Here is a 25413-nt window from a genome sequence, read left to right as displayed (position 1 = left end):
TCCACAAACTTGTCTGCTTTTAAATTAGACTCTCCACCACAAGAAGGGAGATTGTTCTCATTCCCAAAGTATGAAACTATGATAGGACAGAAAGTGAGCTGCTTGGTGGAGAAAGGGGTTTGTTTGTTTTTTATTAAATGGCACTATTTAAACATTATCCCAGTCTAAAGGTGACAATTTTTACTTCTGCCAAAGTTAACATGACTAGGCTCATGATAGTGTTTATGTTAAATTTAAGATTTGTTAGGGTTCCGCACGTTGAAAACTGTGGCTAACAGTTAGGATTTAGAAGATGTAGTAGAATTTTTTTAGCCAGCGCTAATATACAATGGAATAGAGATACTTCATAGCTGGGTTGGTTATTATTGAACACCCTAAGGAAGAAGAGTTTTTGAACTCTAAAGAGTTTTTTAAAAAGCCTTTCAAAGTTTCTTGGCTCTAGAGCACTCCCTTTTAAAACCAGTTTCCATTTCTGTGAGAGCAAATGCTCCCACTAAGACATTTAACTACCTGATTTGCAGGTGCTGTCAGCTAGTTAGCCATCCAAGTGGTAGCATCTGCACTCATAATTAATTTCAGGCAAAAACTCTGCATCCAAAAATAGGAGATGCCATTCTCTCTTGGGATCTAAGTATACAGTTTCAGAACCTGCTGCAGAGTTTTTGTTACACAGCTTCCAAAAGTCAAGAGGAATCACACAGAGAAAACTCTGCAAGCTGATCTGAAGGTTTACTATTTTTCCTGTAATGTAAAGCAATCACCCACACTGCATTCTAGGCTTCCTACTAAACAAAGGAGGATTAACATTAAGGCCCACATAAACAACCAGATTATAAAACTAAAGCCACTTACTGAAGTGGGACAACTTTTAAATGTTCTCTCTCAACCTGATAGGGGTAGCCAGGGATGTCTGCACATAGATGTCTGTTGGTGTCCATCAAAGCATATGCTGTGTACATACTGTATGTCAGCGACATGCCATTTCTGTCTTCAGTGGTACAGACAGACTTTAGAGAGAGTGGCTGACATTAAGTATTGGTAAATCTGTAGCTATATTTGCATTCAGCCCCTACTTTCTGTTTTCAGGGCTAGAGTTATATGGGCATGAAGTATTTTTCCTCGGTCTCGACAAAGTTATAATTATAAACATATAAATAAATATACTTTACTGCTTGTGTGGAATTGCCTGTGCTGAAATAGTGGGAATGCTGTTGTTATTTTAGGAGAAAGAAGTACACTGTCCTTCCAATTTTGGTTTTTGACTGGACAATATAAATTCCCAGCAATGAATCTAATACAAAACACAGCTGAAATTAGGGTGGTTTATCATCATTAGACGGAGTCTTGCAATGCTGTTAAAATGTTTTCATTACTGGAGCCCTTAAAAATCTCTTTATCTATAAAATGTGGTTCTTCACGTAAGCATTTTTCTCTAATCACAGAAACACTGATAGCTCGCTAATTATATTCTCCCCACTTTTCTGAGCCACTTTTTGAATACTTACACAAAAAGTATAATTCCTGTGTTGGCCATGGCATATGACAGCCCTAAGATGCCACTCCCCATGATGGCATTGCTCAGGTTAAACGCTGACATTCCAAAGGAAGTAGTTCCTGGATGCTATAGAAAATAACAAAAATGGTATTTAAGTTGTGCCTTAATGAGTGCAGTGTAAAACTGTGCTTTTTCAAGTTGCTGGCTTTCCCTTCCTCTGTTCTGTTGAGTACTATGGATGTTGTCTTACCACGCTGCCTGATCTTACCAACATTTTTTACTACAGAACTAGTACTTACCATTTAATACTTGGTTTCAGAGTAGCAGCCACGTTAGTCTGTATCCGCAAAAAGAACAGGAGTACTTGTGGCACCTTAGAGACTAACCAATTTATTTGAGCATGAGCTTTCGTGAGCTACAGCTCACTTCATCGGATGCTTATGCTCAAATAAATTGGTTAGTCTCTAAGGTGCCACAAGTCCTCCTGTTCTTTTTTCATTTAATACTTCTATTACCAGAGTGCCTAGGAGCCCCAGCTACCTCAGAGGGCTTACAATCTAAGTATAGTACTATTATGAGAACTCCCTTCACTTCAAGTACTGTCACGGTAGTATGTGTTTGCAGCATCAACACCATAGCTTTTCTTTTGTCCAAGTGGGATGTAGAGTTATGTCCATACTAACAACCCTTCAAAATGAAACTGCCAGCAATGACTACAGTTACCCAGCGTCACTAAGAACCATAAATGTCATCTTTTTTGGTCATAACTGGCCTGAATAAAGAAAAACACCAATATATAAAAATGAAAAAACCTAGCTCTTTGGGCTGTATTCTCATTTACACCAGTAGAGTAACTTCACTGTGCAGTGAATGACTTGGAATTTTTATTAAATATTTATACTATAGTAGGGTTCAGGTTGTTTTATAGACCACAAACCCACACGAAGAAACAATCCTCCCTCAAAAAGTTTACAATATAAGGTCCTGATCCTGTAAAAACTTAGACCTAGATTCACAAAAGTATTTAGGTGGCTAAACCGCAGATTTAGGCACCTAAGTCTGGGTTTAGCCACCTAAAACCCAGTTTTAGGCTCCACAGTGATTCACAGAGTTCCTACTGAACTCCCTTGGCACCCATGTTGCTCCAGTAAAAGTTCCTGAGTCACCTGTGTTTCTGTCTTTGGGCATTTGCACTGCTGCCTCCCTCTAGGTGTCTAGTGCCCGTCTCCCAGAATGATTCACAAAGCAGGGGAAAGATAAGCATTGCCTGGATAAGTCATGTTCAGGGATTGATCTGGATCAGGCCCCTCAAATGAGTTCACACAAGCAGCTGGGACCTCCCTCTCATAGCTTTTAGACCAGTAATTAGGGTATTCACCTAGGATGTGGGAGACTCCAGAGGGGGAGAAGGGATTTGCCACCTTTCAGGTGAGTGCTCTAACCACTGGGCTGTAGGATGCCCTGATGTAGGGCTCCCTCAGTCTCTCCTGTTGAATCTGTTCCACTCTGAATAAATGATTAGAGTCAGTGGAGCAGGGGACTGGATCCAGGGTCTCTCACATCATGGGTGAGTACTCTGCCCACCAGGCTACAGAGTCATTCTCACTCACTTGCTGTCTCTCTGCTCTACCTCCACCCCAATGACTCTTTAATTTTTGATCCACAATGGAATAGGTTCAACAGGAGAGACTGAGGGTCTCCCACATCAGGATAGCCTGATGAGAGTGCTCCATCCTCCGCCCTCTAGCTTCTTACAAAAACAGCATAGGCATCTGACTCCAAAGCGGGTTCCCCAGCTCTGAATCACTAGCAGAGGGGGCCTCCCTGCAGTCTGGATTTAGGCACCTATCTCTGAGAGAGAGGCAGGACTTAGCGCACACCTTTCCGTTCAGCATCTCCCATTGGCTAGCTTAGACGGCTTCCTGTCTAGCATGCTGGCTTTTGTGAATCACAGTCTAAGAGCCTAACTCAGGCTTTCTGGATTGCAGTGTGTTCCTGTGATTTTCTAGATGCCTAAAATATAGGTGCTGTGTTGTTCAGCATCCCAACGCTTAACTCCCTTTGTGCATCCAGGCCTTAGACACATTCCTAACTTTGCCCATGGGAGAAGTCCTTTAGAGTTCAGTGGGACTACTTGTGTGTAAAGCTAAGCATGTATACACTTGCATGATTGGGGCCTAAGACTGGTGTAAATAAGACCGCATCTGGCCCCACTGTTTTAAACTGATCACATTAAAGTCTGGCTGTAAACTGAAATGGTGACTAAAACTGGAACTGCTGGGTGCGTGTTTATTTGCTCCGTTTACAGGTTACAAGATTTCTTTCTAACTACCTGAAAGCTTGAACATGAGATTTAAAATTCAAGCTTCTCTATCGTTAGCAATAATAGATATTCTGTGGGCCAAACATTACCCTCAGTAACACCTGTGTAAGTCAATTTAAAGCTAATAGTTGTTACTGGACCTTCTGGGCCAATGGGCTGGCACAGAGTTATTGAGGGCAGCATTTAGTCAAAGGAACCTTTACTATTGGGGTTGGCAGGGAAGAAAGAACGACCCCAGCTCAATTATCAGATGCTAGAGTGAGTTTGCAGGGCTGGTAGTTGGAAAGAAAATGCCTGTGTACATGTAAACAGAGCATATTTTATCTAGAAATCACTGAGACACAATCCATGTAGAAGCTTGTGATGCCATGTTTATAGGCAGAGTAGAGCCACGATTTAATACTTTAAACGATCCAGGCAGCCAAATCGTAACCATTCGACTAAGGCAGAAATAAACAGAATATGCTGGTAAGATTCTTTGGTGAGCTTTGCAGTAAAGCTGTTTACATTTGCAAAGAGACTCATGTAGATTGTCCCTACTTTCCTATATTCCTGTTTCTATTACTTAAAAACTAATAATAAACTTACATATTCCTCCTGATAGTCTGCCAATTTCTTTTTGCCCAGAAATCCATTTGGAAGGAACTTCTGACTTTCTGCATCATTGTTAGCAAATTGACTGAACACAAAAAAAGAGCAAAATAAGAAAACAATAAAATAAGTTTACTACGCACAAGAGACTAAGGGTCCAATTCAATGCTCACTGGAATCAATGGAAAGACTCCAACTGCATCAGTCAGGCCCTGTATTCAAAAGTCCTTACTCAGTTTTATTCAGTGTTTCCTCTAGCAAAACTCCCACAGATGTCAATGGGAGTTTTATTGAAGGAAGCACTGAATTAAAACTGAACGAGACACTCAGGATTGGGCCTACGAACTTTGTTTAGTTTTAAAAGAGTCTAAACCACACAGGGCAGATTCGTAGCTTTGAATGCACTTCCCAACTTCTGTCAACAGTGCTGTCTTCCTTAGCAGCATTTTCCTTCCCAATATCATATGTCCTGTTCATTTTATTTACATTCTTATGGGCTACCCTTTACCTCAGAAGCCCTGTATAGCCAAGTATCCACCTCTCCATGTCTAATCCCTCCTCAAAACACATTTCTGTGAACCCTATTACTGTTAACCCCGCCCTGGAAGAATTGCTATTATTTACTGATATAAAACAAAACCACTTCCCACCAACAAAATGTATGTACCATATCTAAACTCTTATGTATTATTTGTCTTTAGATCTCGATCCTATACTCAGATCTGCTAGCATGGAACCCCTAGAACATTCTAGAGGTGCAGGGATCAACACTAGCAGATTTAATTGCAAGACCAGGGCCTTAAAATAGAAGATACTGATATGAACCTAAATGGAACTACAGGATCCAAACACACCTGGGGAATATTTGAGTGGACTTTCCAGGTAAACCTTATCTTTACAGAGGATCAGTGTGAAATCCTAGATCTCCCCTATTTGCCAAAGTTTGGATCCAGACCTGAACTTTGGCTCATGGCTGTGTTTAGGGGCAATGAAGAAATATCATATTATTTAAGAGTTAAATTGAATTCTGGAGCCATGTGTGTCATCTAAGAACAATGGCCAGGATTTTCAAATGTGGGTTCCCAAAGTTATGCTCCTACCTCCCTATTAGAGTGGCCGCGTGGCCTAATGGATAAGGCGTCTGACTTCGGATCAGAAGATTGCAGGTTCGAGTCCTGCCGCGGTCGCAGGAATTGGCTTGAAAAAGTAGCTTTTGAGGGGGAGGGATAGCTCAGTGGTTTGAGCATTGGCCTGCTAAACCCAGGGTTGTGAGTTCAATCCTTGAGGGGGCCATTTAGGGATCTGGGGCAAACATTGGGGACTGGTCCTGCTTTGAGCAGGGGGTTGGACTAGATGACCTCCTGAGGTCCCTTCGAACTATGATATTCTATGATTCTATGATTTAGGCACTTAATGATGCGACCTGATTTTCAGTGTTGTTCAGAACCCTCCTCTTCCTACTGATTTTTACTGACGTTTTGCCTCAGTAAAGCAGGACTTAAAATTGTGATGTTTCTTAACACTCAATATTAACTTTAGCTCAGAGAATCATTGGATTTCTATTTGATTTCTTGGTCTTAACGGAGACATTCTCCAGAAATTTTTCTATTAATAAGGAGTAAAGTAAAAGAAGAAATAAACTGCTTCTCTGTGTAAAACTTTCACATTGAAATTGCATATTTAATAGGCCATTGCTTTGTCTTGAAATTAGTTTGAAGACTACATGTTTTAAAACTAAGAGACCTCTGATCATATAAATTGCAAACAAACAATTTTGAATGAAAACAACGTGCTAAAACTCAGTAATTATATGAATCTAGGTGTCAAAGAACCCTGTAATTGCCTTTATAAATATACAGGTATTATGAGAACTGAGTGTTTATGATATTGGACAGCTTGTGTTCAGAGTCATGAACTGGACAGTCAGTGCTGCCAAATCTCAGCACAGATTTTTACCAATGCATCTCACTATTGACCTTGAATATCTCAGCTATTCTACCCACAATGATAATCATGTCAAAGAGTGCAGTGATTTTGTGATTTGGGGAATAGCCACTAAACAATCAAACCAGTTTTAATTTGTGACCTAATCTGAATTTAATTTCAGGATGCCATAAGTGAAATCCTGGTGCATCGCATGTTAGTCTTTGATTACCTCTTTTTAGTCTGAACATAAACCCCTTTTTATTTAAGTACATACCTGCTAATAGTAGCTTTTTCTGGATCTATTATATCCGTGTAGCTGTCTTCAATGCTTTCTCCGCTATTGCTCTCCTCATCAAGTTTGATGTTGACATTTTGCAGTTCCATGCGATCCATTTGAGTGGTCAGCGCTTTCTAGCTTCTACAGTGTAAACAATACTGTACCTTCTGCTTACAGGTTCTCTCCACCATGTGTTAACTTTCAGAACACTCTGTTCTGCAAACAGATCACAAAATAACTCATTAGAATTTTCCTCAAATTAGATAAATGAGTGTGATTCCCTCTGTTTGTGTTTGTTCTTTGTAATAACATTAAGGGAGGCAACTGCTGCAGCTTGGGAAAATTCTGGATAAATACAAGCAAAATATTCCTTTCTTTTTTTTTTTTATACAGCATCTTTCCACTCGGTCTTTCTCAAAATGTAAGACGACAGACCTACACAATAGGTTTCCAACCTCTCCTAGAATAATAATAAAACACAGGTATATATAGTCTATCTATAAAAAAAACTATCACTGTAAACAGATTTAATGTAAAATCTGGGAAAAATTATTTTGTTTTTTAATTGATATTGTGGATAATCATTAAGATGCACCCTTAACCTGAGATTAACTGTATCAGGGTTGGGTTGTTGATAGGGAAATGCTATATATAAACTTTACTGACCATCGTATGAAGACATTACAGTCAAATTATTTTTCTGAGGGAAACACTTGGTGTCTTGAAACATATATTGCTAGATAAGTATGGCTACATGTTAAAAATAATCAAGCTGCTGCTGGCTGCACAATGCACTTCACCCTATCACATCTCAGTTTAATACTTGTCCATCAAAACTTTTAGATAGTTTTAAATAATATAAACTATCTCTCAAACAGAATTATTACATATTTACACAATTTAATATGCCTTTAGTCTCATGAGAGGATCTGGATAAATAATAATAATAATCTGGATAAATAATCATCTTTTTATATGGCCCAATATAAACCATATGCTCTATAATATAAATAGTATGATGATTTGTCTTTGGCATTAACATGAGTTTATACTTACAATCTCAGTTTACAGATACACTTTTACATTTGTTTACTCATTCCCAAGTTTCAGAATATACCACTAATATTATGCAGTTGTACAGCATTTTTTTTCTTCTGAAAGTGCTTTACCAAAATGACTTAATAATAGTATCCCCATTTCACAGATGGGGAAACAAAGGCATAGAGAGATGAAGGGACTGGCCGCAAGTCATATAGCTGGTTACTGAACTATGGACCCCTGACTCTTTATCCTTGTGCCTCCCAGTATAACACATTAAAAGAATCCACCATATATTTCCTGAGTTGTGTACCAGAAAATAAAATACTGTATTCTTAATGCTATGACTAAATGCCTAGAAACACTGCAGAATACAAATTACTATTAAAAAACCCAGCACAAGCAGCATTCTATTTTTGCTTTACTCTAGCCCTAAGCATGCAATTACTTATTAAAAATTCTCCAGTTTTTGCATTCATGGATGTTTAGTTCCACACTTAATTACCAAACCTTCACTAGTCTATATAGCCATTAATATGCCATTCCTAACATCTGCAGTCTCAAACTTACTTTTAGCAGCACAACATTAAAATGTGTGTGTAAAATGTAAATGTAAACTTTAAACACCAACACTGGAGCTAAAATTGACCTTGTGTCAAAAACTACAATAAATTACCTTACTCTAGTAACATTTATTTTTATCTAATAATTGAAAAGCAAAAGAATATCAAGGTGTTTTTGCCAATTTCCTACCAGAGATAGCTGCTCTGTTTATTCCTTTCTGCTGCCACTCCAGCACTTAGACTGAGACTGATTACTGAATCTGGCATTAGGTCAGAGATAGCTAGGCATGCTTACATTCCAAGGGTCTGATTTTGCCCACTGAGGACATGAATAACTCCAGCTGAAGTAAAGAAAAGAACTGGGTCCTTGCTGAGACAATGGTAAACTCATTCATAACAGTACCTCTAAAACCAAACTTTTTTGCGTTCCAAGAAGCAGATTCATATAGTATCCAGATGCTTATTTTAAATCTATATCTAAGAAAATCAGGCAATCGAACACAACCTGCCAGTGATGAAGAAAATCTCTGTTGTGAACACTAACAAATGCTCGCTTTAGCAATATTCTTCCAATTGTATCACCCCTGCTATACTGACTATTTTAGTGTTGAGGAACAAAGAGAACAGTGTAGCAGAAACATTACCATGGATTAATTAACACAGAGATTAGGTTAAGAGAGAAATTCTGTATTGCACAGTCTGTACTATATTTGGAAAGGAAAGAAGTATATGACAGAAAATATGTGTTAGGGTGTAGGTTCTATTTTAAAGGCTGATCCTTCAAACACTTACTTAAGTTAGTCATTTTACTTATTGTCTCAAAGGACTATAAAATTACTTATGTTTTAAGGATCAGGCTGAATCATCATCAATTTTAGGTCCCAATCCTGTGAACACTTACTAATGAGTGTAGTGCTTATTACCACAAGTAGTTCCCTTAATCTTCATCAGTGTTTGGGGGATTGGGCCCTTAATTTGTTGAAATCCTTCTCTCCAGGTCACCAGTCTTGCAAACTCTTGCGTACACACGAGTAACTTTGGGCATGTGAGTAGTTCCAGACTCCATGGGAATACGCACATGCCCAGAGCTACTCTCATGCATAAGGGCTTGCAGGATCAGGCCTAATTGAAGACTAGCACATTGCTACACCTCAATTCCATGGGCATTTATTTTGAAAAATTTTAATCGGTCACTCTGTCAGGATAGCGTTCCTTACTCTGAACACTTCTCATACCTAATGAAATCTTAAATTGTAGTTTGCAGTACTGTTGTAGCTGTGTTGGACCTGGGATAGGAGAGAGACAAGGCGTGTGAGGTAATATCTTTTATTGGACCAGCTTCTGTGGATGGAAGAGACAAGCTTTACAGCTGAACAGAGCTGAAGAAGAGTTTTGTGTAGCTTGACAACTTGTCTCTTTCCCCAACAGTAGTTGGTCTAATAAAATATATTACCTCACCCACCTTTTCTCTCTGAAATTGTATACATCTTTATTTAATTAAAAAGACTACTAATTAATACGTGTATATATATTTTGTTGCTACCATGTACGTTGCAGATTACAGACTTTTTACAGTCCAATCCTTAGGTCCCAGTCCTGCAAATATGTATATGTAACTTTTTACTCGTATGAGAAATTTTGTTGAAATCACTGGGACTACTCATGTAAGTAAACTTGGGCACTTGCATAAGTATTTGCAGAATCTAAGTTATTTATTCACATAATTGGAATGTCAATTTTTTTCAGAAATTTATAAATATTTCCAAGGCATGTTTTATGCAAGGCAGTGAATGCATTGAAATGTTAGTTAATCTTACCCAAATCTGTGTGGAATCAGTTATTTATTGTGCAAACTTCAGAAATATGATCACCTCAGACAAGTAACTACAGGCAAACCTATTTTTAACTTGTTATCTAGGGTGGAAAAAAATCCTGCATGTTCAAAATCTCTGATGCACTTCACCTTCAAAAGAATCTATTCACATAAAATACACTGTTCACATAAAATCCCAATCTTCCAATAGCTGGCCTATATGTCAAAGATGTAAACCAGATTTCACATACTCGGCTGCCAGCCACCGCTGTGTATTGCTGTTGCTACCTTAAGAAGTACAAGCTACAATGTTTAGAAACAATGTCTTTTCCCCCACAAAGCACTTCTAAAGGCACAGGCATAAAAAAAGGGAAGAACTGCAAATGCTATGTTAAGCGGCAGTATTATACACCAGCTCCTTTTTCTACTTTAGACCACTACCATTTTTTTCCCTTAGGTATAGATGTCAGAAAAGTCTACTAGCTTAACTATGTTCCTTAAATCCAGCTATAACATGCCTAGGCTTTTGCTGCTTCTTGTGGAACAAGAAGGCAGACTGAAACAAAAGGATGATTTTTTTCTTTTAAGGTATTACATTAAAATGAAAATATTGGACGCACAAAGCATTACCCCTCTAAAGCAATATTTCTCTCAAAACCTCGTGTCAAGTTCATCTGCTTTGCTTTAGAATAGAACATAATTTTTAAAAGGTACTCAGAAAATGTGTTCAAATTGCTTTTTAATATGTAATGAAACAATTAAGAAAAACATGAACTTGTTTTTCCATTTTATTTCATAGCAATTTTGATTTACTTTCTGTGTTGCATCTAGGATTCTGAATAAGTTGAGGTTTATCAATTAGGTTTATCTGTGACCTTGCCTTATTTGCCTAACTGTTGCATTTTCAAGCATTTTGCAATGGCTAGTACTTTTATGTCCTATCACTGTATATGAATCAGTGGATTTTCCTGACTCTTAGTCTCAACGACAATGCATTTAAAGAACTAATGTTGTTTCTAAAGCAATTTGAAGACGAAAAGTGCCATAATTGCTACCTTAAAATAAACACACAATTAAAATGAACAATTTATTTTCATATTCATTTACTTACTTGAATATTAGCCAGGTAAACCAAGAGTCTTGATAAAAATTCTCAGTAGTTAACCAGAGGCCCTAAAAGAACACGAGCATATCATTCCTAATTAACTGGTCAACTTTAGAAACCTCCTGCTGTTTCATTTCTTTCTTAGATTTGATTTTCTGTCCAAAAAAGGGGACTGAATTTCATGCCTGATGTAAAAACAAATACACCTGCTAATGCCAATTACAACTACAGTATAGCAAATCTTAACTGCCAGTTCTTCACTCTTCATTTAAATTTACAAATGAATTACATTTGCACAAAGTTTTCTCAAATTCTTCAGCTTAAAATGTGTTAAGTGGAAGAAGTATACAATAAAATGAATAGACATTGTAAAGGTACATTTTTAGGTTTACCTCCAAATCAAACACGTTATCTTGCTTGCTTGCTTGCTTGCTTGCTTTCTAAGCAAGTGATATCTTAACTTGCACCTGTAATAGAAAGTTGGCTCATCTGAGTCCTTGTGCAGCTGGACAATCATTTAAAGACAAATGGGAGTGTATCAGATGAACCAATCAGCAACAACGATACCCCAACACCTCCCATTGTCAAACTTGCGTCAGCTCTTTTAAAAAAAAAAAGGTAAATCAATTTTCTGGTGCAATCAGTCATCAGAGGTATTTGCTCTCTGAGCTTGGCATTCTAACAAAATGCATATCTGCAGAAAGTTTTACCTAGACTTGTGTCATAGTCAGGATGATGTAGATTACCTTGTTATTTTAGTTTGCTAATCTCGATGCTCAAGGAAGAGATACAATATTTTTAAACTAATTTTTCATCAGCATCAAAGTTACAGTAACACAATTTAGTTATGAAAGTGAGTGACAGTATGGTTTAGGACCTATAGCCAGGGCATCTGCGTTCTCATTCCCAGTCTACCACTGAATTAGGTCCAGATCCTTAACTGAGTTCTCCCTAGGCAGGATTGGGGCTATAGGGTGTGGTCTTTGACATATTGTTTGGCCTGTGTTTGTGGTAGTTTCCCCATCTGGAAAATGGTGACTATTTACTGTAATTATTTACCTCCTAGGGCTGCTGCAAGGATTCATTCTAATATATGTAGTGCACTATATATGGGAAGTATTTAATATTATTTATTTATTTGAAACACATACTTGAGGAGAAGCTACGTTTCAATATATCAATTACACAGTTTAGGATTTGTGCTCCATTATCTAACTGAATAATAATTATAATAATTCTTAATAAACTATATGGGCATAGTGATCAAACCACTGATTGTATGTTAGAGAAGATGCAAGTTGGGATGGTTTTTCATTATTTTAATTTTATGGAAAGGATTACACTCACTCGATTAAAATTGGCTTTGTAAATACACACACACACTCTCTCTTAGTCATTTTTTAATGGGGGAGAGCTAAGTCATACAAATAAAAAACATTATTGAAAACCTGTCCAAAAGAGCTTGTGTCATTTAAAAATTTAATAGGCCCCAGTCAACTTAAAAATCACAATTCTGCCCCAAAATGTTGTAACTACTATTGTTACAAGTAAACCCTAATATTACTGTCACTGAAAGAGATTAGAGGAAAAAAGTATTGATTTTCAGTTTGTTTACTTTGTAAACTGGGTGTAGTCAGTTTTACCATTTCCCCCTATTGTTTATATGGTGTTTTGTGCAGCAACAGGGGAGAGAAAAACATTTCTTTAAACAAATGAAAATGTGATTGCAAACCACAAAGCCTGGCAGGGGAATTCAGCAATAAACGTAGTATCAACTCAGGAGCAGCTGTAAAAATTACTTTTAATTATTTTTTGACCTAATGGAAAAAAATATATATCAAGATTAGCTTTCATTTATTTTTTAAATCACCAAGAACATGAGTTCTACCATTTAGTAATTTGCCATGACCTTCTATTTATAGCCAAGTTAGGAGGACTCAAAAGAGTGACTTTCTTTTCTTTCTCCCACAATCATAGCGATGCTAGCCTGCCCTTATTAATGGGTGCATTACCATTGGATGGAGCCCCTAGGACAGCATCTGGTCACTTAACTCCAGGACCAACTCCCAGACCTACCCCTGAAAAGATGAGACAAGGTGGGTGAGGTAATACCCTTTATTGGACCAACTTCTGCTGGTGAGAGAGACAAGCTTTCGAACTTACACAGAGCTCTTCTTCAGGTTTGTCTCTCTAATATCCTGGGACCAACACAGCTACAACAACACTGCATACAACCCTGACAAGATGTCCTTTCAGAGAAAGCTTGTCTGGTGGCCCTGGCATCAACAGTCCAAATATCCATTACAGCTCTTATCTGTTCAGGAGGTTTGAAGTGGGCCCTCAAACATGGAAAGGCTAGAAGATGGAGGCATCAGCTCAACTATCTTCTGTACTTGCAAGGTTTTGTATGCGGAAGAGCTCTGTTTCTCTGTTTGAAAACCGAGTTAGTGCTAGTGGTGGTAACCAGTGCCAGTTGGTAAGCCTTAATACTTGACAGCATGTACAGTCTTCAGCTGGGTGAAGGATCAGGTGGGTCCTCTCAGCCGATATTAGCAGTACTTGAAATGAGGAATGGCCTGCAAGTGCAAACAAAATGCTTCCCACACATTCACAACTACCAGGACTTTCAGTTTATGTAGGCCAAACCTCATTAAAGGACCTCACAACAAAACCTAACAGCCATGTTTAATAAGATAAGAATTTGTGCCATCATTTGAATGAACCATTGGCCAATCAAAACTTGCTTTGATGACAGATGATGATATATAATATTGATGGGATAAACCACATTATAGTTTGAGCTTGTGGGGGTCCTAATGGTGCAGGAGATGTTTTCACCAAAATACAAACAGTTTGTCCTTGTTTCCAGAACGTTGCATTTTGTTAAATGTTTTAACTATTATTTCATTAGCATTTTCACAGGACAATCCACTCTCACCTGTAATTTCTTTTTCTTTTTAAATTCAATTACAATATGCCCATTTTGGGCCAATGTTGCACTTCTGACTCGCATGAGTAGTCCCATTGCTAAACAGCACTGCTTGTGTGTGCAAGGCAAGCAGCATTTGACCCAGAATGAAAATGAGTCATTAGTTACTTTAAGTAAGGTACCATTTTGATAAAGACTTGGGTCCCAAGTCTGTGGTTCTTTGCACTAGCAATATTCCCACTGAAGTCACAGGAGGTTTCACTGGACAACAGAATTGGGCCACCACTTTCTAACAACTGTCATCACACAAATGACCAAAATAAAACTTTAAAGAAAAAGCAAACTTTAATTTTGTATAATAATTGGTCCTGTTCATTAGTGAACTATAAGCCTATCTGGACACTAGTACAGATGTCATAAAAGGATCTCTCTCTCACACACACACCCCAATCCACATTTTAAAAGGATTAGAATACATTCTCTCTAGAGAGTGTTTCAGTCCTAGATAAATCCCATTCTATACTTTATGTCAAGCAATATATAAAGAAAGGGCCTGAGAAAGAATCACAGGACACAACAGATTTTCTGATCTTGGTCTATACAGTTATGTACATAACAACCCACACAGTGAGAGGGAAATACACATTTATTTAAATGAACCCCTGTTAATACTTACAATTTTGAGGAACAAAATCAAGAATACTTGACAAGGTTCACTAGCTTTTCTGTCACAGAATGACCTTCAAATATTCTGAGGGAAGCAGCAACATTGAATTTCTCACATCGAAAAAGTGAGAGACTTTGGTGGAACTCAGAGTCTCCTGTAGAATATTAGTCTTTTCATCACCAAGTTTGCACCAGTCCCTTTATAACAGGTTTCACAAAGCAAATTAAAAGAAGAAATATCCAGGAATATTCCAAAGTTCATTGAGGAATGTCCACAACAGATAATATAAAATTTGGGTGATTCACCTTTACTTAAGAAAGATGGTTCCTCATATTCAGCACTAATTTCTGAATTGTGCTATTATAGTTATATTTCATATATATTAATGTGTTTGCCAATAGACCTTTGGCAGTTAGCTTTCCATTTTAAGTGCGATATAGATGGCCTACAATATTTGTTTATGACATTACAATGTCTCTGCATTGTAATGAGCCATGATGTCACCAATTATAAAGATTTATTGTTGCTAGATTCTTCAAGCAGAAGTTAAAAGCAGATAGTGAGGACATACATTAATAAATGCAAAATATTTAAAAGCATATTCAAAAAATAAATTGTGACTGAATGCAAAACATGTTCTTGTTTGAATGCTTCCAGTAACAGACATAAATGTACTCTCTAGGTTTTCACCCCAGGGCTTCTTGTTGTTCCATCCCCTAAAATAATAAAGACTACTTCAGTGAAGCCAATTTTTCAGATAACTTGTAACAAAAATATATTCTTTTTGCAACACACTCAAGAACATCCTACATTGTTAGGATGATTATTATTGGCCCTGATCCTGCACTGAGAACTGCACAGATGCAGGGGGTCCTCCCAGGGGATTCTCATTGCAAGCTTCTGGCTATTATTTGTATTCTATAAGTGTCCATGATGTATTAGGTGCTTTACAAAAAAGAAAGAAAGCAGTCCCCATTCTACAAAAAACAGACATAGCTGTAAGGTATAGGAACAATCAACAAGTAGCATAGCTGGGTGGTAATTGGGCAGTATTTCTGTAATTATTTTATTTATAAAGGTATGTAAATAAAATAATTACAGAAATACTGGGATATGATGTATAGGGAACCCCAAATTACCCTACAGCCATGACTTGATAGTTACTTGCAGATATTACAGGCCTTTTACATCTGTCTATTTTGAATTGATACTCTAGCTCCCCATTCACCAAATCACTTCACACTACACCATGTATTTGTTCCAGAGAGCTCCCTTTTGTGGTAACAAGAGAACAAACACCTACGTTTTTCCCTTAACCCCTTTCCCAAACTCATGCAATAGTTATGGCTGAAAGCTAACTTGAAGTAATGATTTCAGCAGTTGAAGGGAAAGGACTATTAGATAAATGAATTTTTTGGAATGACATTTTGGGCTAAAGTGTGGCTTTTAATCAGTGTCCTTGGTAGTGAGTGGTGTACAGACCCAGTAACTCAGCAGGAGCATTTTGTCTCATGCAAATGTAATGCCGACAGACCCCCCTCATCAGTGGGCGGGATCAAACCTGGGACCTCTGGAGCTTAGTGTATGAGCCTCTACCACATGAGCGAAAAGCCAACTGGCTGTTTGCTAAGGCTGTAGAACAGACTCATTAATTGCTTTCTCTCTCTCTAAATGGTTTCGGTGCCACTACAGGGGACAGAACACCACACCCAGGAGGTGCGTGGGTTACATACTTCCCCTAGCTGAGGAAGTGCGTCCCGAGCTTCAGAGACTTCTGAGTTAAAATCCTGGATGAGCCCCCTCTTGTAACACTGACAGACCCCGGTTGTCGGGGGGAGGAATCAAACCTGGGACCTCGGGAGCTTAGTGCATGAGCCTCTAATGTGTGAGCTAAAAGTCAACTGGCTGTTAGCTAAGGCTGTAGAGCAGACTCATTAATTGCTTTCTCTCTCTCTAAATCAGGGTTGAGCAAACTATGGGCCGGAGGCCAGATCCAGCCCTTCAGATGTTTTAATCTGGCCCTCGAGCTCACGCTGGGGAGTGGGGTCCAGGGCTCCGCGTGGCTCCCAGAAGCAGAGGCATGTCGCTCCTCCAGCTCCTAGGCATAGGTGCAGCCAGGGGACTCCGCACGCTGCCCCCACCCCAAGTGCTGCCCCTGCAACTCCCATTGGCCAGAAACCTCATTTCTGGCCCTACCCCAGAGCCCTCACCCCACCCCCCAATTTTGTGAGCATTAATGGCCCGCCATACAATTTCCATACCCAGATGTGGTCCTTGGGCCAAAAAGTTTGCCCACCCCTGCTCTAAATGGTCTCGGTGCCACTACAGGGGACAGAACACCACACCCAGGAGGTGTGTGGCTTACACAAGCCCAGTGTCTTTGGGAGCAGAAGGGAAATTGCTGCTATGCCTTTCGAAAGGGTGCAGCTTGGATTCCTGTCCATGTGGGGCAAAGTCTGCTGGCTGGTAGAGAAGTGACAAGATCATCGCTGAATATTTTCTCTTCCGTCATAGACTCACCAAGTTTTAATGTCATAAGGGACCATCATGATCATCTAGTCTGACCTCCTGCACAGTGCCGGCCACAGAACCTCACCTACCCAATTTATAAGGGCTAATAACAAAATTTAGTGGCAGACTATTACCCTGAGCAGTGCTTGTGCCTCTCTGAATGCAAGGACTGTAGTTATGCCTACATGTCATCCTCTATCCCATGTATGTGCAGGCTATCCACAAACTGGCCTTTTCTTTTTCAGTCCTACTGTGAATCAGATAATTTTTTGCAACTTACTAAAACAGATAACTATTAGTCTGACCATTCTTCTTGAAGACACTGACCTACCTTTTCTATTTAGGACTCTTTACCTTTTCTATTTAAGATGAAACGAGATCTAAATCAGTCAATGGAAACAATCTGAATTCCTTATCGTTAGCAAAATCTGCAGTAGAGTAATACCACTGTTTATACTGATTTAGCATTTTGAAAGTGTAATATATTGTAGCACTTAAGATATAGACATACATTATAATTATTAGAACATAAGAATGGCCGTATTGGGGCAGACCAATGGTCCATCTAACCCAGTACCCTGTTTTCAAACAGCAGCCAATGTCAGATGCTTGAAAGGGAATGAACAGAACACGGCGATTATTGAGTGATCCATCCCCCTGTCTTCTAGTCCCAGCATCTGGCAGTTAGCGGCTTAGGGACAGTCAGCATGGGGTTGCATCCCTGACCGTCTTGGCCAATAGCCATTGATGGACCTATCCTTCATGAAGTTATCTAATTCTTTCTTGAACCCAGTTATAGTTTTGGCCTTCACAGCATCCTCTGTCAACCATTTCCATAGGCTGACTGTGCCTTGTGTAAAGAAGTACTTCCTTTTGTTTTAAACCTGCTGACTATTAATTTTGAGTGCCCTCTATTTCTTGTGTTATATGAATGCGTAAAAAATGCTTCCTTATTTACTTTCTCCACACCATTCATGAATTTATAGACCTCTATCATATCCTCCTCTCCTCCCTCTGTTGTCTCATTTCTAAGCTGAATGGTCCCAAGCTTTTTAATCTCTCCTCATATGGAAGCTGTTCCATACCCCTAATTATTTTCATTGCCCCTCTCTGTGCCTTTTCCAATTTTAATGCATCTTTTTTGAGACAGGATGACCAGAACTTCAGACAGTATTCAAGGTGTTGGCGTATCATGGATTTGTATAGTGGCATTATGATATTTACTGTCTTATTATCTATCCCTTTTCTAATGATTCCTAACATTTTGTTAATTTTTTTTTATTACTGCTGCACAGTGAGTGGATGTTTTCAGAGAACTATCCACGATGATTCCAAGATCTCTTTCTTGAATTGTAGGCAACAGCTAATTTAGACCGATTCATTTTGTATATATTGTTGGAATTATGTCTTCCAGTGTGCATTACTTTGCATTTATCAACATTGAATTTCATCTGCCATTTTGTTGCCCAGTCACCCAGTTTTGTGATATCCCTTTGTAATTCTTTGCAGTCTGCTTTGGACTTACTATCCTGAGCAATTTTGTATCATCTGCAAATTTTGCCACCTCACTGCTTACCCCTTTTTCCAAATCATTTATGAATATGTTGAACAGCACTGGTGCCTGTACAGACCCTTGGGGGAGACCACTATTTACCTCTCTCCATTCTGAAAACTGACCATTTATTCCTACCCTTCTCCCGCCCCACCCCATCTTTTAACCAGTTACTGATCCATGAGAGGATCTTATCCCAGGACTCCTTACTTTGCTCAAGAGCCTTTGGTGAGGGACCTTGTCAAAGGCTTTCTAAAAGTCCAAGTACACTGTATCTACTGGATCACCCTTGTCCACGTTTGTTGAACCCCTCAAAAAAATTGAATAGATTGCTGAGGCATGATTTCCCTTTACAAAAGCTGTGTTGACTCTTCCCCAACAAATCATGTTCATATGTGTATCTGATAATTCTGTTATTTACTATAGTTTCAATCAATTTGCCTGGTACTGAAGTTAGGCTTACCAGCCTGTAATTGCCAGGATCACCTTTGGAGCCTTTTTTAAAAATTGGAGTTACATTAGCTATTCTCCAGTATCTGGTACAGAGGCTGATGTAAGTGATAGGTTACATACCACAGTCAGTAGTTCTGCAATTTCAGATTTGAGTTCCTTCAGAACTCTTGGATGATTTAATCTGGTCCTGGTGACATTTTACTATTTAATTTATCAATTTGTTCCAAAACCTCCTCTATCAACAACTTATTGTGGGACAGTTCCTCAGATTTGTCACCTAAAAAGAATGGCTCAGCTGTGGAAATCTCCTCTGCAGTGAAGGCAGATGCAAAGAATTCATTAGCTTTCTGCAACAGCCTTGTCTTCCCTGAGTTCTCTTTTAGTACCTCAATCATCCAGTGGCCTCACTAATGGTTTCACACTTTTCCTGTCTCTGATGTACTTAGATTTTTTTTGTTTTTGCTGTTAGTTTTTGTGTCTTTTCCTAGTTACTCTTCAAATTCTTTTTTGGCCTGCCTAATTATACTTTTACACTTGATTTGCCAGTGTTTATACTCCTTTCTATTTTCCTCAGTAGAATTTGACTTCCAATTTTTAAAGGATGCCTTTTTGCCTCTAACCACCTCTTTTTATGCTGTTTAGCCACATTGGCATATTTTGGGGTCCTCTTGCTATTTTTTTAAATTTGGGGTACACGTTTAATTTGAGCCTCCATTATGGTTTTTTAAAAAGTTTCCATGAGGCCTGCAGGCATTTCATTCTTGTGACTGTTCCTTTTAATTTCCATTTAACTAGCTTCTTCATTTTTGTCTAGTTCCCTTTTTTGAAGTTAAATGCTACAGTGGAGGGCTTCTCCCCACCCAAGAAGGATGATATATTTAATTACATATGGTCACTACTACTGAGCAATTCAGCTATATTCACTTCTTGCACCAGATCCTGTGCTCCACTTAGGACTTAATCAGGAATTGCCTCTCCCCTTGTGGGTTTCATGAGTAGCTGCTTCAGAATGCAGTTATTAATGGTGTTTAGAAATTTTATCTCTGCATCGTGTCCTGAGCTGACATGTACCCAGCCAACATAGGGACAGATGACTGGGTACATAGACAGTGATAGTGCTTCAGCTCTGTATCAGGCACGAGGGCTTAGACGCTTACAATCTAAAATAAAGACAAGGGGAAAAAAAAAAAGAATGGCCTGGGAGACCTGTGGATTGTGGCAATTTACAAGGTTTCCTTGTTTACTTAATTTAATAATTAGAGAGGTGAAAGTGGGGCTTGATTCTCATTTACGGTACAACTCCTTTACACTGTTTTGGCAGTTCAAAGGGGCCTTAGTGCAAAAGAGATTCACACTGTTGACCATTACGCTCTGGGAAGGATAGCCCAGTGGTTAGGGCACTAACAGAGGACTTGGGAGACCTAGGTTCAATTCCCTGCTTAGCTACAGACTTCTAGAGTGACCTTGGGCAAGTCACTTAGCCTCTCGGTGCTTCAGTTCCCCATCTGTAAAATGGGGATAATCCTACCTCACAGGGATGTTGTGAGGATAAACACATTAAAATTGTAAGGTGGTCAGATACTATGGTGATGGAAGCATATATGTACTGAAGATAGATTGGTTATTAATTAATAGAAATAATGATAAAATTTAAAGTCTTGTAAAAATACAATGGGGAAAAAAACTACCCCAGAAAATGTAGTCTAATGTGAAAATATTCTATTATGTTTCTTGTTTAAACTTTTAAAGTTTCAGTTCTGGAAAGAGTATTTTTCCCTGTCAGTTCCATGTATTTGTATTATCCAACAATCTCTAACTCCCATGGTTAGTTGCTTTATGTAATGCTTCATCAGCTTTTACAGCAATAACAGAGAACCATATGGCTTATAACAAAATATTATTCATATTATTGTTATTGCTCATTATTATTATTGTCATAGGAGACTATGCCTGGATGTGCATTTTTTCCCTTTAAAAAGAGAAATCTGGCTCAGCTCTTTAGACTCTAAATCACATTTAGTATACTAACGTGTTTTTTGTATTCTTTTTCTTAACCTGTGAAAACATGTTTTTGCTCTGATCAAACTGAACGTACTATGAGGTTTGCCATTCCTCATCCAACTATTGATCCATCAACTTCAGTCACCTACCTTGACGTTGGCCAGTGTCTGATGTTTTAGAAGAAGCAATCTTGCTCTTAAGATCTAGTAGTTCCTCTAATTCTGAGAGGTTCGGCATGGGGGCAAGTTCCTTCCTGACTCCTAGACCTAAAACATCAAATCTTATTCCACTGAGTTTCTCCGTTCCTTTTATACTATAGGTCCTTAAAACTCTTTGAGGCAGGGACTCTCATGTACTGTATGTTTGTACAGTAACTATCGCAGAGGTGGGGGTGGGCAAACTACAGCCTGCGGGCCACATCCGGCCTCCGGGACCATCCTGCCCAGCCCTTGAGCTCCCGGGCAGGGAGGCTACCCCCCGGCCCCTCCCCTGCTATTCCTGCTCCCCCACAGCATGGTAAGGAGGCAGGGAGTGGGGGGACTATAAAAAGTTTATGTGGCTTTGTGCTAAAATGATTAACTATTTATTGATGTTGTCACAGACACACAAGATTTCATCGATTCCAAGACCATTGTGAGTCTGACCTCCTGTACAACACAGGTCATAGATCTTCCCCAAAAGAATTCCTAGAGTATATCTTTCAGAAAAAACATCTAATCTTGATTTTAAAATTGACAGTGATAGAGAATCTACCTTCTAAATTGCTGCAGTAGTTAATTACTCTCAATTTATGCCTTATTTCCAGCCTAAATTTGTCTAGCTTCAACTTCAACTTGCAGAAGCGGTTGACTTATTGCACATGTGGTTAATATACTGAGTCAATTGGTTTAAGTTTTTTAAAACATTACTGTATCTGCATTGGATATTGGAGTCTCTGCCCCATCTGAGCTCTGCTTGGATACAGTGTAGTGTCAGCCAGAAGCAGCTCTAACTTACACCACCTCAGTGACCTTATCCCAGGAGGACAGAAGTAGGCAGCATAGCAGCTGGCTCTACTACCTTCTCCAGCTTTGCACTACTGGGGAACTTCCCAGCACTGCGGGGATTTTCTGCTGGCTATTTATGACCAGTCTGAGTCCACTTTCAACAGTACAACGTGGATTTAGTGACTGGCGGATCTAGCTCATTACATCTGGATTAGGTAAATAGGATCAAACTAATTTTCAAATGCCTTTGTGTCTGAGATAGAGCAAATGCTAATGTGAGAGTTTAAACCCATCTATGTATTGCTAAAGTGCACTTAATTCATAACATATTTTATCTTATACATGATTATATTCAAAATTATGTAGCAGTAATTCCTAATGAAACATGATCCAGCCGAACTGTTCTTTTAAATCAAACAGTTGTCTCAACCTGTTTTAACATTAAAATCACTTGTCTCATAAAAGTTTTAAAGTTTCAGGAAATTATATTAAGAATAATGATCAGTATAACAGCATTATATAAAACAATGACATCAGTTCGTTCAATAAAATTCTTCAACTTAACTGCAATATTTTGGCACAGTGACTGAGATGATTGTTTTTCTAATTAATTAAAGACAGGTTCATTTAAGCAATTACATTCTTTGTCCACAACAAGCACATTTTTAATTAGTGAGCCCCTACTGCTATCAAAAGGCCTTCATTATTTGTTTTTCATTCTCTCTCTAATCCTAAAATAACAAAGTCCCTGCTCATCAGAACTCTTGAGAGAAAGTTGATTTTGGAATTTTGTTAATGCTGTGACTTCCTGGAGATCTGCAAATCTTTTCTTATCCAAAAAGTAACATCACTAGCTATTAGGGAATAATCTAAATTAGACCTGTAATGTTTTAGCTTTTCCATCTATATTATTTTTCTCTTCAATGGCCTCTCTAGTCTCTTGCAATCTAGGAATAACATGGACTGGTGGGCCTTTTAAAAAATGTAACTAGCTGTCAGATAGGCAGTGATGAGGGAGCACATATTTATTTTAATGTTGGGGTATCACCTCGAAAGGTATTTTCTTTTGCCTTATCAAATGTTTCTGTTCAGTTCTTGTTCTTTGTCATAGCTTTAAAAATTTACAGTTTTGTTTGCATGTCACGCCGTAGTTCTTTTAGTAACAAAAACCAGAGTGGTTATTGCTCCTGACACTTGTGACAGTGTCTTTAGTTGGTGGCTTTCATCCACTGGGAAGGCAATTTACATGGGGATTTTGGTTTGGCATGGATGCTCTGTCTAGTAAGTCGAATTTCCAGTCAGACCACATATTTTCTCTTCCATTGATCCCACTAACAACGCTAAAGGCAAGGCAAGGCAAAAGTGATCCTTTATCGCAAAATGCTCAAGAGAAGCCTAAAGAATTTTTGATTGCCCAACTATCAGGCTTCTTTCAAGGTGAGAGATGTTGTCTGTCAAGGTCTAATCATACCTCACAATTTGACTGCCAGATGCTGGGACTGTATGACAGGGGATGGATCACCTGATAATTTCCCTGTTTTGTTCATTCCCTTTGAAGCATCTGGCATTGGCCATTCTTGAAAGACAGGATACTGGGATAGATGGACCATTGGTCTGACCCAGTATGGCCATTCTTATGGTCCTATGTTCTTAACATAGACCGGCCACTTACAAAATGGGTCAAATAAAGACACACATTTCACTGAGATTTGGAGCACGCTACTGCAAATCACGAAGTGTACTGTATGCTAATGATGATTCAGTCTGAAAGGCCTTTCTGGACAAAAAGGTTAGAAAAATATTCACAAACACAGAAAAGAAATACAGATCCTAATGGTCTGAATTTTTAATCTGTCTGAAATTGATTATTTAAAAAAAAATTCATACTGGTAGAAACGGCACCTAATGAGAAAACCTGTTAACCTTTTTGTCAGTATTAATAAAATACAAGTTAGTAACTTTTAATATGTAGTTAGTGTATATTTTTTATCAAATCCCATTAGTAATCATAGTTCCTGAGTCAACTGGCTGTGTTGACATTCTAGAGAACACAGCAGGTACATCACATCAAACATTAGGGCCTCAATCCTGCAAACACTCGTGCATCTGAGTGACTTCACACAGGCGAGTAGTAGTTCTACTGCGTGTTTAATAACTGAATATACCTCAGTATTTTTGTTTAATAACTGTCCTTCCATCTGCCTGTGCAAAATGTCCTCATTAATTTAAAATGCCTATTTTCTTATAGCCAGCTATAATTTATTCAATATAATATAAATGTTGTTACTTCTTCAATTTGATTGTACAGTTTAAATGTAAAATCAGGAAGCCAACAATTTCAGCAGTAAATGAACTCTCACTTTTTTGCACCACATGCTTTTATGTTATGTTTTCATTATAATATTGTGTAGTTTTGTAAAAATGTTGATTAGCAATTTCACAAATCTGAAAAACACAATTCACAGGTTACGACCATGACCCTTGAAAAAATGTGAGAGAACAACCTCATTACGAGATATACCTTGCAATAGATATTTGTTTAACTTGAACTCTGCAAGAGCAGTTGCCCAGTGCAACTGTACATATTTGCTCCTGAATCCTTTCTGAAAGGCACTATTTAAACATGTTGATGCACTGCATTGAGATTTTTTTTTGTATCCATTCCAGCAGGGTTGACAAAACAAGAAGACTCAGAAGATAAATCTGTTTTTTTATTGCAAGAAGCACTACAAGGTAAGTGAACTATGTTTTACATTATATATTCCCATTTAAATAAAACATGGAAGGAATGCAAGCTCTTGTGGAGGTGCATGGTATGGTTGTATTGCTCAGATTTCTATTTTCAATTGTATTAATGTATTTGGACTCTAGTTGTCAATCTTTGGTTTAATGGCAATGAGTTTGTTAGTGTAGATTCATTGATCTGTTAGGAGGGAAGGAGAAATTTGTGTGTATGGAGAAATTTGTGGTCCCCTCAATCTAACGCATGCCCAGAACCCAGGACGTATTTCTTGTCTTTGATCCCCTGTGGTTTGGGTTTAGATGAGTCTGCAAACAGGTGTCTACAATGACATGGAATTTTATGATGTAGGCACTTGGATTAGCCATCAAATCATTTCACATAAGCTACTGAACAGCCACCAGGTGGTAACAGTGACTTTCAGTCACTACTGCGCTGGGCTA

The 25413-nt window shown here is 38.4% G+C and overlaps 1 protein-coding gene, 1 long non-coding RNA gene and 1 other non-coding gene across 6 annotated transcripts in view; 2 read left to right on the top strand and 1 right to left on the bottom strand.

The window, feature by feature from the left end:
* The window catches only part of SLC38A4 (solute carrier family 38 member 4), a 62406-nt gene that overhangs the window by 16805 nt on the left and 20188 nt on the right, over positions 1-25413 (bottom strand). For 2 of the 4 annotated variants that reach the window (XM_074942159.1, XM_074942161.1), the window contains exons 2-6: positions 11524-11598; positions 11138-11199; positions 6610-6828; positions 4407-4497; positions 1506-1621 (exon numbers count right to left, since the gene is read on the bottom strand). In XM_074942159.1, the coding sequence (XP_074798260.1) occupies positions 1506-1621; positions 4407-4497; positions 6610-6728 (326 nt within the window). In that variant the 5' untranslated portion in view covers positions 6729-6828; positions 11138-11199; positions 11524-11598. The remainder of the gene's footprint in view (positions 1-1505; positions 1622-4406; positions 4498-6609; positions 6829-11137; positions 11200-11523; positions 11599-25413) is intronic. The other 2 variants (XM_074942160.1, XM_074942158.1) reach the window with 2 other exon arrangements.
* The window catches only part of LOC141980689 (uncharacterized), a 71683-nt gene that overhangs the window by 43492 nt on the left and 2778 nt on the right, over positions 1-25413 (top strand). The window contains exon 3 of the long non-coding RNA XR_012637590.1: positions 24901-24963. This is a non-coding gene — a long non-coding RNA (uncharacterized LOC141980689). The remainder of the gene's footprint in view (positions 1-24900; positions 24964-25413) is intronic.
* TRNAR-UCG (transfer RNA arginine (anticodon UCG)) lies at positions 5524-5596 on the top strand. Its single transcript has one exon. It is a non-coding gene; the product is annotated as a tRNA-Arg (tRNA).

Source organism: Natator depressus, chromosome 1, assembly GCF_965152275.1.
Source record: "Natator depressus isolate rNatDep1 chromosome 1, rNatDep2.hap1, whole genome shotgun sequence".
NCBI lineage: Eukaryota > Metazoa > Chordata > Testudines > Cheloniidae > Natator > Natator depressus.
This window is presented reverse-complemented; position numbering and strand designations above follow the sequence as displayed.